Source organism: Nannospalax galili, unplaced genomic scaffold (assembly GCF_000622305.1).
Source record: "Nannospalax galili isolate Female #2095 unplaced genomic scaffold, S.galili_v1.0 scaffold553, whole genome shotgun sequence".
In the NCBI taxonomy this organism is placed as follows: Eukaryota; Metazoa; Chordata; class Mammalia; order Rodentia; family Spalacidae; genus Nannospalax; species Nannospalax galili.
The window spans coordinates 2,105,589-2,119,769 of record NW_008336313.1 but is presented as its reverse complement, the minus strand read 5'-3'; the positions used below and the strand labels follow the sequence as shown (position 1 = coordinate 2,119,769).

The window sequence follows — 14,181 nt, the reverse complement described above, 5'->3', positions numbered from 1 at the left end:
AGTGAAAAAATTTTTTCATGAGTTGTTCTAAATGTTTGGACCATATTTTTACAAGAAATTCTCATTCTTATAAGATTTACAACAATGTTTTCTGTATATTCCAAATAGGGACATGCAGCATTTTCTGTTTAACCTAGGAATTAGTCTCATGTAAACTGTCAACCTTTTAGTTTTATTACTAAATGAGTATGCCAAATCAAAGCTAATAACCTACATTAACTGTTCAATGATTTTGGAGGATAGATGAAACGAAATCCTGAACAAACAGATTACAAAGCCTAAATGTTATATGAAGAAGCAAATGAGGCCATTAGTAAAGTATGTATCTCCTACAGAGGAATGTAAGTACAGCCATACAAAAAGGGCAAAGAGGTTCTCAGGGGACCAGGACTGGGGACCGGTTCTGGAGGACTAGAATGAGAGCTGGTAATCCTGAGTACCCACAGTGTGATCATTTGCTAGATTACACTGTTCCCCAAATCACTAGTGGGAACACAGTCACACAAAGTAGTAGCCATCGTCACCAAGAAAAACTGATCACAGGTTCATTTTTACTTTTATTTTAAAGGAGAAAATTGATTTTATAGTGTTATAGAACAGAAAAGAGTTTTGGCTATGATCATGAACTTTCCAAGCTGATTTTTTGCTCTCTTTACATCCTGAAGCTCATGTTTTATCCTCTCTAATGTTAAAATTTCTTAGGATTGTAAGGAAATTAGAAATATTGAATCATGTTTTGATAAAGTCTGCAAGAATGAAACCATGTCAAGGCTTAGTGGCAGGTGAATGCTCAGAAAAATCAAGTTTACAAGCATGATAACTGGGGGAAAAAAAATCTTTAGAAGATGTATGCGTGCCTGTCTTTTGGAGTGTATTTCAGCAAACCATATGGGGCATTAACCATTTATTATTGAATAGAAGAAAAGTGTTTAAGAACCCAGAGTTGTGGTGCATGGTGCCTGTAATCGAAAGACTCTGGAGGCAGAGGTAGGAAGATCATGAGTTTGGGGCCAGCTTGGGCTACACGGAGACTCTGTCTCCACAACAGTAACAAAATAAACAAAAAAACGCAAAACCAATAAAAGCCTTGGGCTCGAGTTCAGGCAAGAGCAGTTAGGTACAGTGAATGGACTTTGGCAAATTATATTACTTCTTCAAGTTTCAATTAAATCATTTGGGAAGCAGCTATTATGAGAGCATTACAACAGCTTGCTCCAATTGTCTCAAAATTGTCGTAAAGACATTCACACACTCAGATAATGGATGTGAACGTGTTTTGCATACTGCAAGAGCTTTAATATGCATTATTACTAACACATTGATAACTACATTGATTTACAGTAAAATTCAATATTTTCTTTTAAAGAAACTCCCAAGACAACACGGCAAATATTAAGTGTTCTAATTTCTCATTTATAATGAAGTAATTAAGTAGAACTGAACCAAATGAACACACTAAACATGATGCAAAATTACACAGCGGGGAATATATTTTTTCCTTTCCTAGCTCAGCTGTAAAAACAGCTAACAACATAGACTCGGATGACTACATTATAGGTTCTGTATGAGATATGCCTCATAGAAGATGACCAGATTAAGTAAGGAATACATGCATAATATAGGACCCTAAACTCAGCATAACCATGGTTCTCTGTGTTTCTACCCTGTATACACATAAGCATATGTGTACTTAACAATAACGTGATATGACTAACAGATGGGTAGAACTGTCATACAATTCTCAGACCTGTATGGTAAATGGAGTTTACTGTAAGGATCCAAAGCTAGCCTTAGGAAACAGGTAAAATAGTTCCCTCTGAAATTCCCAAATAAAAAGTAAAGAAAAATTTAGTACAACCTAGTAAATATGGGAGTGCCATTTAAGACTGGAAGACTGAGACAGGGAAGTTGGAGAAAACCAGGTTTAGTGTCTTAAAATCAGTTGTCTGTGGTCCAAAATAATACCTTTATTTTTCAGCTAGGATTGATTTTTAAAAATTAAAGATTATGTCAACTTTTAAAAACTATCAAAATGCAAAATAAGAAGTAACACCTTTTCAATAAATCAAGTTTTTATTTACATCACACAAAAAGTTTAATCATTCAGAAAGACAACCACAAAGACTTGTACCAGCAGAAAGTTTGTAATCTTTATGACCTGAGCTAAACTCTCAATGCGCCTAAAAATTGCCTTGTGTTTGCTTAATGGATAGTGGCAAAGACATGGCGATGGTGGAGGAAGCGCTGGGTACTTGTGAAAGTTCCCATTGCTGTACCGCACCAGTTCCACCGTCATAGACGCCTAAATGTCCCTCAAAGGGCTCGTGAGTTTCATATGCCCCACCTTTCTACTCAAAACACTTTACAGAATAGGCCATGCATCCGATGGCCTCGGTGAGCTCCAGAACAGACCTGTTGAGGTGAACCACATGCACTTCCTCTTAGCAATGTGGGGAGTCCCAGCCTACACTCCCAGCCTTACTTCAATCTCTCTCTAGATCTCTTCATAAAATATCCTGACATGATCCATAGGTCAGAAACCTTCTATTTACTGGCTGAGTTCATTTAAGTCTGGGCTTAAATTTCACGGTGGGTTCTGGGCCTGCAGAGGAAGGTGACTTGATGCAATGTGATTCTGGTTATTTGCTGTTTCACTGTTAGCCAAGCAGTCTAACAAAGCTCTAGCTTCAGGTCTTCAATTTAGAAGGCTGACACTGAGGTTCAAGGCTGAGTATGAGAACTCACTATTCACATTGCAGCAACAACTACGTAATTATCAATCCTGAGAAATAGAGCTTAGAACACAGACATAAACACGGATGGAATTTTATCTTGTAAAGATTGTGGTTTATGTAATTTCAATAATTTCCAAGTTTTGATTTAAAGAAATAATCTTCTAAGCCATTTGGACATTTTATAGGTACACATATGTATCAATATACACTTCTTAGCTCAGATTATTAACTAATCACATATTTTGGAAATAAATGCTAATTTACTTTAAATGGAAGCAATATCAAATACTCCTACCTAAAAATCAAAATCCTAGTTTACCGTATATAATAAAGACAACCAAGCAGTATTTCCTTTTTCTTTAAGCAACAACAAAAATATATTAGGAATGATGTGTTATCCTGGTTGATTTGGCTTGGGTCCAAGCAAATTGTTTATTACATCTCCCTGAAAGAAAAAAAATTGCACAATTACAAAACAATAAAACACAATTTTAAATGTAGTCTTTAAAATGTCACTTGAAATGTATACTTTAGAGATACACATTTACAGGGCACTCAGTAAGATTGTAAAAGAGGGAACAAACAAAGGTAGGTTTAAATAACACTCACTTCCTAGTATAAACTTGCCCTTTCCTAGGAAAGTCTCTTTTAATGAAGTTTGACAAACAATTTTATATGGATTCAGTAAAACGACAATTTTAGCACCTCCTGTTTACTTTAATGCTTAAACCTGAGCTTGCGCATCTGTATTTTCCATTCTTTCCTGATCTGTTGTTAATGGATGACTTAGAGAGTAGAATTTTTCAATTTCCATGTGGGTTTGTATTTTCATTTAATAACACTTATTTGTACTAAGAAAAAAGAAATGATCGCACATAAGAGGATGAAATCAGAAGTTGAAGGCTAGGTTTTTTAAAAAGTAGAATATATAGTGAAAGGTGGGAACTGGGAGTGGAAGGCCAGAGTTCTCTACCACAAGGTAAAAGCAGTCTTGAGAAAAATCAGCATCAAAAGGTTATGAGAGTTAAATAAGCCAACCAAGAGGAACCTTTCTTAAACCATAACCATAACCACTCGGATATCACAAGTCAGGTCCTGTCTTTTGGCCTATACTATATTACCTTGGATACTTCCCCAACCTGCACCATCTCAAAGACCAAACTATTAATTCCCCTTAGTAATTTGTTCTTTCACGTATCCTTAGTGTCTCAGACAGACCCTGTCACATAGTGAATGCTCAGCAAATACTTGATCAGTGAAAGAAAAAATGGCGTCATTTTTCTGACTTCAGTCATTGAACATTCATTTATTATATATCTGTTTCTAAAATCTCATTTTAAACATTTCACTTTTCAAATTTTTTCCTTTATTTTAGACAAAATGCAAACACCAAAAGCACAGATAAAAAATGGTAAATATTTGTACACTGAACTAGTAAACTTCCTAGCGCTCTCTTTCTCTCCAAACTGTATATTCTACATTTATTTCTTTCTGTCCCAAATATTTGCTCTTTTCCACTGTAGATCTCCATAATGTTCACCATTAATAGCCACGCCACCATTTCTATGTTAAGGTGTCTTGAAATTTCCTCTGCCAAAGAAATTAGCCTATTACTTTTCAACTTAGCCTCAGGCAAGCTCTTAGGCCATGGGCAGACTCCAGCCAGGCTCTGTCAGTTGCTGCCTAAGTCCTGACTTCCCTCTGAACTACATTGTTCTTAGCACTACTTTCTTCCAGGCTCTACTAGACTCACTTGTTAAGTTCTGTTTATAGCATTCAACTGCTTTTCTAGTCCAAACTTCCAAAGTCTTCCACGTTCCTCCCAAAACTCACATGGTCAGGTCTGTCACAGCAACATCCCACTCTCTGGTACCAACTTCTATATTAGTTACTTTTCTGTTGCTGTGATAAAAACACTGACCAAAAGCTGGATGTAGTGGCACATGCCTTTAAAAATCCCAGCATTCGGGAGGCAGAGGCAGGTGGATCCCTGAGAGTCAAGGACAACCTGGTCTACATAGTAAGTTCCAGGCCAGCTGGGGCTACAGAGAGACCATGTCTCAAAAGACAAAAAAAACAAAACAAAACAAAACAAAAAAACAGAAAAAACACCAACAAAACACTGACCAAAGTAACTTATAGAAGGAAGAGTTTATTTTGCTTATGGTTCCAGAGAAGTAAGGAGGTATGGTGGCACAGGATGGCTGGAGCAGAACACTGAGCGCTCAAACAAAGCGCTCATTCCCAAACAAGCACAGAAAGCAACAGGTGACTGGAAATCCAGCAAAGCTTAAGCTCTCAAAGCCCACCCCTAGTGACATGCTTCTTCCAGCATGGCCACACCTCCCAAAGGCTCCCAAAACAGCACCACCAACTGGGGATAAAATGTACAAATATTTGGAGCCTATGGGGGACATTCTCATTCAAACCACCACAGAAGGAGACCAGAGTCATTGTCTACATATAGAAAAATGTTCTTCTTAAAAAGTCACTGAAATAGACTTCCACCTAATTCCTAAAGTCCAACTCTTTAAAGCAAAACTTATATACCCCATCCCCAGCACTTAGTCCTCAATCATGCAGGCGAGGAGCTGGTGCTTCCTCAATCATACATGCTAATGGATGGTAAGTCCTGTCAGCAGTCAGCTGTATTATAAGTTGTAACTGCAAGCCTTGGCAGCCAGTCCCATGTTCATATCAGACAGGAGCCTGGTGTTACTGCTAGCCACTGATCGAGGCAGGCATCTTCAGGGGCAGACTCCAGTATTGCTGTATCTTAAAGCATCCCTTCCTTTATTTTCAGCTAAAACTTTATGAGGTAAACTGAGCATGCCCAGAGGCATTCCTGTCATCACTTTAATCTTTTAAACATGTGCTGTGTGACCTTAAACCAAGCACCAGGTATGAACACTGTCTGCTAGTTTACCTTTGTTTATAAAACACATACCCATCCAAGTCAACAAATGTGGGCTAGGGAGATGACTCAGTGGGTAAGAGCACTTGTTCCAACACCTGAGTTCAAAGACTCAGAACCTACATAAAAAGCTGGGTGTAATCCTGTGAGTGCCTGTAACCCCAGTGCTGTGGGCAGGCAAAGTTAGGAGGATCAGTGGGGTCCGCTGACTGCCAGGCTAGCTCCAGAATCAGTAAGAGACTATCTCAAGGGAACAAAGCAGACCATGATAGAGCAGGACACTTGCCATCCTCTCTGGTCCCTGTGCAAACACACAGGCCTATAAGACGCCCCCCAAGCAAATCAATAAATGGCACTTTGCCATATAATATATTGGTCTTTTTGAGATAGGGTCTCCCTGTAGCTCCAGCTGGCCCTGGAACTCGCAATGTAGACCAGGTTGGCCTTGAACTTACAGAGACCTGCCTGCCTCTGCCCCCTGAGAACTGGGATTAAAGGTGTATACCTTGTATTAAAGAAAAAAACTTTCCTGATAAATCTTAAAGTTCCTCTTAAAACTGTTTTTTTTGTTTGTTTGTTTGTTTTGTTTTTTAAGTTGGGGGCTGAAGAGACAGCTCAGCACTTAAGAGCACTTGCTACTTTTGCAGAGATCCTGAGTTGGATTGCGAGCTCCCCGGTCAGGTGGCACCTTTAACTTCATCTCCAGTAGATCCAAGTTGGTCTGTGTTCACCTGCCTATACCTGCACATAACCCCCACATACACATATATAGAAATACATCTTTTAAAAAATATTGTTTTGGGGCTGGGTGTGGTGGCACACGCCTTTAATCCCAGCACTTGAGAGGCAGAGGCAGGCAGATTTCTGTGAGTTCAAGGCCAGCCTGGTCTACTTAGTTCCAGGCCAGCTGGGGTTACAGGGAGACCCTGCCTCAAAAAAAAAAAAAAGTATGTTCCCACAAAACCAAAATCAACAAGAACAAAACCACTCATTAAAAATGAGTAGCAGGCCAGGCATGGTGGCGCACACCTTTAATCCCAGCACTTGGGAGGCAGAGGCAGGTGGATCTCTGTGAGTTCAAGGCCAGCCTGGTCTACATAGTGAGTTCCAGGACACCTGGGGCTACAGGGAGACCCTGTCTCAAAAAGACCAAAAAAAAATTTATTTTGTGTATGATGATGTGTTGGGGGAGGGGTCAGAGGAGAACTTTGTGGAGTTAGTTCTCTGTCTACCCTTTCGTGTGTTCAGTCTTTGAATTCAGGTTGCTATGTCTGTGTAGCAAACACCTTTGTCCCCTGAGCCACCTCGCTGGCCCTTTCCCTTTGCACACCTCCCTAATCCTTCTCTTTCCTCATTCCTCAATTCCCTTACTCCAGAAATTTGGTACACATCTCCCTAAAGATGAAGACATAAGCCCTCCGAACCTCTGATACACTCTTGGTTGAAATTAATGGAAGAATGGGAGGTCATGGTAGTTGATAAAATGTCTTGATAAAGAATGTTCTCACATTTCTTTGAGACTTCACATTATTACTGTGGCTGTAATTTTTTTCCCCAAAACACTAAGGTAGAGAAAATGCATCACTGAAGCCTGTGTTTGGTGGAACGTGATCTTGTATCATCGGCTCTACATTTAATCTCACAGACACTCGACACTGAGCCTTTCAAATACATTAACCAAAAGCATAAAAAATATATTTGCAACAGGAAAATTATACTTACTCACTGCTGTATGGGATACATTTGTTTAAAGAAAAAAATGCTCACCAGCCTTAAAATAATTTATAATTTATTAAAACCCACTCAAACTCTGTGAACTTAAATTTCTACTTGCAGACCATACTCTTCAAATTAAAAGGTGGTTCTAACCAAGCTAAATCCAAACACAAAAACAAAACATGTTTTGTCTACATTTTATCCTTTTATTAAATATAAATGTATTCACTAATACTGGATTTTTTTGTTTGGTTTTGGTGAGTGTGTATTTGTGGGGTATGTGTGTGTGGTGGGGGTTCTGTTTGTTGGGGAAGGGTCTCAACTCTGTAGACCAGGCTGAACTGGAACTCACAATGTAACTTACAACAGCCCACAACTTGTAATAACCCCTCCCTCAGCTTTCTGAGTACTGGGCTTACAGGCATGAGGTGTCACATCTAACTTTTAACTGTTCTGGGTTTTGCCTATGACTATTTATGTGAATTTGAGAACACTGTACTTTCTGAAACTTTCTTTTCAAACTTTGTCTAAAATTCAGTTATTATCATATTGAGATACATAGTATTTAATTTCTGTATTTGTAGTGATGCACAGGAAAGTGGTAGATCCATTTACCTAGCCCTCCACTGATGATCATTTAGGACTCCTACTTCTGACGTATCAATATAGAAGCATACCACTATAAACATGTTCACTGTTTTCTTATTAATGTATCTTTAAAGATTTGTGTATATTATTATTTCTCTGTGTGTGTGTGTGTGTGTGTATGCCAGACCAAGGAGGGCACTTGTGTGTGTGTGTGTGTGTGTGTGTGTGTGTGTGTGTGTGTGTATGCCAGACCAAGGAGGGCATTGAATCCCCTGGAGGTGGAGTTACAGTGGTTGTAGGTCACCTGATGTCGGTGCTGGGAAGTGAAGGTGGGTCATCTGGAGGAGCAGGAAGCACTCTTTTCTGCTTAGTGATCTCTTCGGCCTTCATTAGTGCCTCTTTAACACCATTAGCAATGGACTAGACAAAAATCCTAGATACATAGTATCTGGTAGGTGTTGGCTAAGCATCTGTAAGGGCTGTACCCAACAGAGAGAGAAACTGTAATAATGTAGATTTTACTGTCACAATAAATAAAGTGAAGTCAAAGTGAGGCACAAGGTGGTGAGAGGTCTTGTGCAAGGTCTCCCTCCTTGAAACATCTTCAGTTGATACACATCTCTGCCAAATCAGAAAATTACCTCCAAAGTACATACAATGTTATTCTTTTTACTCTGACAAAAGTAGGCATTTTACATAAAAACAATACAGCAAATCAAACATAATTTTCATGTTTTTAATTATTTTTATTTTTTAATATTTTATTATTTTTATGTGTATGCGTGCATTGCTACATGTAGGTAAGTGCACCCATGTCATGCAATGCCCGTGGAGGACAGAAGTGGCTGTTGGATCCCTTAGAGCTGCAGTTACAGACAGTTGTTAGCTGCCGTGTGGGTGCTGGGATTCGAACCTGGGTCTTCTGCAAAAACAGTCAGTGTTCTTAACTGCTGAGCCATCTCTCCAGTCCCAATTTTCATGTTTTTTGCATAAAGGAATTTGTTACATATTTAGCATTTTAATATTCATTTATACATAAAAGAATTTGTCATATTAGATTGCCTAACATTTGATTTTGACATAAATGTTTACTGGACAATCTAGATCACAGACCAAAACCCAAAATGTTTCCAGATTGTAACATAGCATTTGAACATCAGTTATTTAAGACTGAACTAAGCTTTCTGTGTATAAAGGCTACTTCAAGAATCATTTTAAAAAGAAATATAAATCATTTTACATTGATATCCGTGCCTCCTGGTTAATGCAAACAAGATGTACTCATCCATGTTATCAGGGGCTTAATGGTATTCAAGTTTTCTGTTTTAGTGAAATGCTTTCCAAAGATGCCAGTTAAATCGTATTCCCAGGACCCTTTGTAAGTTTCCAATTGCCTATAACTTTGTTAGTACTTGATATTGGTTAATATTGTAACTACTCAGTCAATGTTAGCAGCTCTCTTAAATAATTTCACTGCAAAGCTCTTGATTGCTAATGAGAAGGAAGGTTGTTCCATGTTTTGGATATTGTAGATTCCTCTTTGTGGATTAATATTTTTACATATTTGCTCATTTAAAAACTGAGTTGAATTTTTCATATGGTTTTTGCAGAGTTCTTTACATAGCCTAGATATAAAAATCTTTTGTATGTGTTGGAAATCTTGTTTCCCAAGCCTGTTACTTTTCATTTGGCATACAGAATCAAGCACAGAAAGTTAAATCATTATTATTTTTCTGTTTGTTTGGTTTTTAGGTTTTTTGAGACAAGGTTTCACTGTGTAGCTCAGGCTGGCCTAAACTCATGATCCTCCTGCTTCGACATCCTGAGTTCAGGGATGACAGACCATGACCAGTGAACAAATTTAATTTTGACATAATAACGATGCAAAGAATACTTGAGGTGTATTGACTGCTTAGACTATACCAGGAACAAATCTAACTATTTTGTACCTATTGACTGCTTTAATCTTAAAAAAAAAAAAAGTTTGATCCTGGAACCAGTATTACAGCTACTTTATTAATATAGAGACAGACAAAAATTAAAGAATTTATTTTGGTCTTTAAAAAATAATTTAATATTCCTTAGGGCATGCAAATATGCTTCTAATAGTTTGTTTGCTTTTCACAAAGTCTTTAATCCATATGGAATTTACCATTATACGAGGTACGAGATGGGGATCCATTTTCCCCGTGTGACTTGTAAAGCCATAACCTTAAATAGCTTTGCATATTCTTTAGAACAAAGATCACACTTCCTCGTGGCGGCCATACCTTTCTGGCCTCAAATGACCTGCCTGGACTCTTCGCTGTTTTTCTCTCAGATAACTTCTTTACCAGTTAAAATAAGTCTAACCATTTCTTTAAAATGCCATAGGCTTTACCAATTCTGTATCTTACATCAAGTCTTTTTCCTAGTCTGGAATAACAGCTTTCCCTGTGTCTAAAAGCCCTACATCTTCAGGAGAATCTCCAGCCAACACCTACTGTAAAAGTCTTCCTCAAAGCATTTGCCTATTTTCTCCTTTCCTTCTTCCCATTCATCTTTCAAAAATTATTTTTCTTCTTACTCTGAGCTTCTTTAGGAATTTGGTTCTTACATGCTTAAAAAATTACACTTATTTGCTTATTTGTGTGTACGTGAGTGTGTGTGCCATGGAGTGAATGTGGAGGTCACAGGACAACTTGTGAGAGTCAGTTCTCTTCTTCCACCATCACCATGAGCGTTCTGAGGATGACTCAGGTCATCAGGCTTGGCAGCAAGAACCATTACCCAGTGAGCCTCCTCACCAGCACCCCCTTATGGCCTTTTAAAAATGTTTCTGGGCTGTGGGGCTGGAGAGATGGGTCAGCGGTTAAGAACACTGGCTGTTCTTGCAGAAGACCCAGGTTCGAAACCCAGTACCCACATGGCAGCTAACAACTGTCTGTAACTCCAGTTCCAGGGAATCTGACGGCCTCTTTTATACTTTGCTGGCATTGCACGACATGGATGCACTGACCTACATGCAGGCAATACACGCATACACATAAAATAAAAATAATAAATATTTTAAGAAAACATTTCTGGGCTGTATATTGCCTTCCTCTCATACCTTTGGCTTGTGTGTTTGCTCATTCAGCCATTCGTTCAACATCTATTGAATGCCTGTTTGGTGCTAGCACTGGTTTCCTTTTAATTTGTGTTTCTTTTTATGTGTATGAGTGTATTGCTGGCATGTGTGTTAGTGCACGCATGTCATGCAGTACCCGAAGAGGACAGAAGAGGGAGTCGGATCCCCTGGAACTGGAGTTATGGATGGTCATTAGCTGAGATTTGCACCCCAGTCTTCTGCAAGAACAGTCAGTGCTCTTATCCGCCAAGCCATCTCTCCAGCCCCACTAGCACTGGTTTCTAATTAGTAATAAAGATGCATATAAAAGATACTACAAGACATATTAATAAACCATTGTAGTATTTAAGAGCTTTTACAGATGACTATGTGATGGAAAGAAAATAACACGTTAATGGTCACAGATTTCTGTTACTTCCAGCACATACCACCAGATGGTTTAAAATAACCCAACTCCAGTTCTTTACAAGTTCAAAGTTTATGTCTGAGTTCTTAGAACTCCAGCGAAATAAAACTTAGAATCATAAAGATGAAAAGGATTTAAACCTTGAGAGTCTGCTTAGGACCTGAAGGTTAAGAACAGAAGAAGAAAAAGGATTCCTATAAACAGTGCTGAATCCACTGAAGTGTCTTAAGAAACTGAATGAGGAGTAGAGTTCTCTTCTTCTTATTTCAGCCACGCTGCTGTGCATCTTAGATAGTTTCCAACTTGGACATAATCACCGCAGTACTAGTTAAGATGTCTTATATTTATTGAACATGTGAAAACTAGAAATATTAAAATGTTTTAGGTGATGAAAATAGCAGGCCATTGGGGCTGTATTCCTCAGAGCAGACAACAATTGTTACGTAAGGAGATTAATGCATTTTGAGCAAAGAATTAGGTGGGAAAACAGACAATTAAAATGGAAAACTAAAATTCATGATTCCTCCCCTAAGAAATGATATGTAAAATATAGCATATTTATTCAACAAAAATTTATTCCATAACTATTAAGCACCTAATGTAAGTAAACAGGAGTACAGCCTAGCATAAGAGGCAAAACTCTCTTTTGTTTTTCGTCAAGTTTATATTTACATTTCATGGAGTTACACTGTGGAGTGTAGGCAAGTAACAAATCAATCAAGAGTACAGAATATTCAAAGATGATGGTTGTCAAGAAAATAAGTGACAGGAGAGGAGTGAATAGGGAGTTCTGGGAGAATAGAGAATAGAGATTTAAATAAGATGGTCAAAGAAGTCTTTACTGAAAAGTAACATTTCAGCAAAAATTTGAAGTAGGGAAAGGAACAGGCCATGGAAATTTTAGGTAGAAAAGATGATATGTCCAAAGTTCCAAAAGTGGAATTACTAGTTCACAGCAATCCACATTCCCTGAATACTTCTAATTGTTAGATTCAGACTTCAGATCGCTTCCAAAGAGGTTACACCAGTGTCTAGTCCAACCACCACTATGAAAGAGCTTAGCTTGGCAAATGTTTTCCATTATTGAGTGGGTTCATAAAATTTTTAAATAACCAGGCTAGAAAGATGGATCAGCAGTCAAGAGCACCGGCTGCTCTTGTAGAGGACTGGGGTTCAGTTCCTGGCATCCACGTGGTTGTTCACAAAAATCTGCAACTCCAGTTCCAGGGGATCCAATGTCCACTTATGGCCCCCATGGGCATTATATGCATGGGTGTAAATATATGTGTGTGTGTGTGTGTGTGTAAATATATGTGTGTCTGTGGTCTTTTTGAGGCAGAGTCTCCCTGTAGCCCCAGCTGGCCTGGAACTCGCTATGTAGACCAGGCTGGCTTTGAACTCACAGAGCTCCACCTGCCTCTGCCTCCTGAGACACCTAAGTTTTTAAAAATTTTTAAAAATCAAATAACCCTGTTAATTTGATTGTGAAAATACATTATATTTTAATTTCATTTAACAATGTTTTATTTCTTGAATTAGTAGTGAGGCTGACTTAAGATATATGTAAATTATCATATTTTTATGAATGTCTATTCATTCTTTTCCAGATCTATTAGACTCGGCATTTTAAAAATGATCATTTATGTAGTTTTAATATTTTATCATGTTTTTCATGTTTATGATACCATTTGCCAGAAAAACTGAAAATCTATCATAAAAACAATGTGCATTTTATGATATTGAGTTGCTTGTCAAAGTTTGGCAACAAAGCATTCTCATCCGAATAACTGAGTGATATAATAGGATACAGGTAAGCCATCAGAAACAAATCCTTATTTCAAAAATATCTGAAAATACGTTGTTTTCAGTTACACTTAATTTCCAAGTTCCAGTTACATAACAAGAACAATACCGGGTTCCTCAATATAGTTTAAAATTTTTATGCTCAGTGATGTGATTATTCCCATTATTCATCTTTCACAGATAAGTGAGGCTGGCAGAAAACAAGCCTCCCACGAGTACGGGCAGCTCCTCTTAGAGCACACACCTTTCCACAGAGCTCATCTTAGGAAATGTACACCCATGACTTGGCACAGTGTTCCCATTAAATGCAGTCTTAAAATGACCTAAAATCTTCCTTTCATTCTTACCTTGCCACTATCCGAAGCAACAGGCATGTTTCTCACTTCATACACAGCAACCTGTCCATCACTGTCTCCCACTAGAAGGCAATCTGTCTGTCTGGCAAAGAGAACGGTTGTGAACTTGATTCCAGGGTTAGCAACATTCACAATCAGAGGGTCCAAACTGTAAAGAAACAGTTTATCTATAAGTCCAGGTGCAATTTTAAAATAGTCTTTTTAAAGACACAGGCTGGCTAGATGGCTCAGTGTTTAAGAGCACTGGTTTCCAGCACCCACATGGTGGCTAATAATCATCTGTAATTCCAGTTCCAGGGGATCCACCTGCTCTCCTCCGACCTCCGTAGGCATTGCATGTCAGAAGTGCACTTACATACATGCAGGCAACACTAATATACATAAATAAGCATTAAAAAAAGACACAGACTAAGAAAAGTTAGGTTTTTTATCATTTCATGTAATATAAACCAAGTCTCTGAAACTATTTCCAAATTCAAAACTGCTTCTCTTAATCAAAACTCCATTTCTTTAATGAGACAATTTCTACCAAGAAAAATTTTAAAAATTTTTAG

General features: G+C 38.2%; 1 protein-coding gene across 2 annotated transcripts in view; it reads right to left on the bottom strand.

Annotated features, from left to right (window-relative positions):
- Positions 1-1,905: 1,905 nt before the first annotated feature.
- Positions 1,906-14,181, bottom strand: part of Wdr78 (WD repeat domain 78) — a 117,575-nt gene continuing 105,299 nt past the window's right edge. Inside the window, exons 16-17 of one of the 2 annotated variants that reach the window (XM_008831087.3) lie at positions 13,619-13,775; positions 1,906-3,180 (exon numbers count right to left, since the gene is read on the bottom strand). In XM_008831087.3, the coding sequence (XP_008829309.1) occupies positions 3,130-3,180; positions 13,619-13,775 (208 nt within the window). In that variant the 3' untranslated portion in view covers positions 1,906-3,129. The remainder of the gene's footprint in view (positions 3,181-13,618; positions 13,776-14,181) is intronic. The other variant, XM_029562493.1, reaches the window with a different exon arrangement.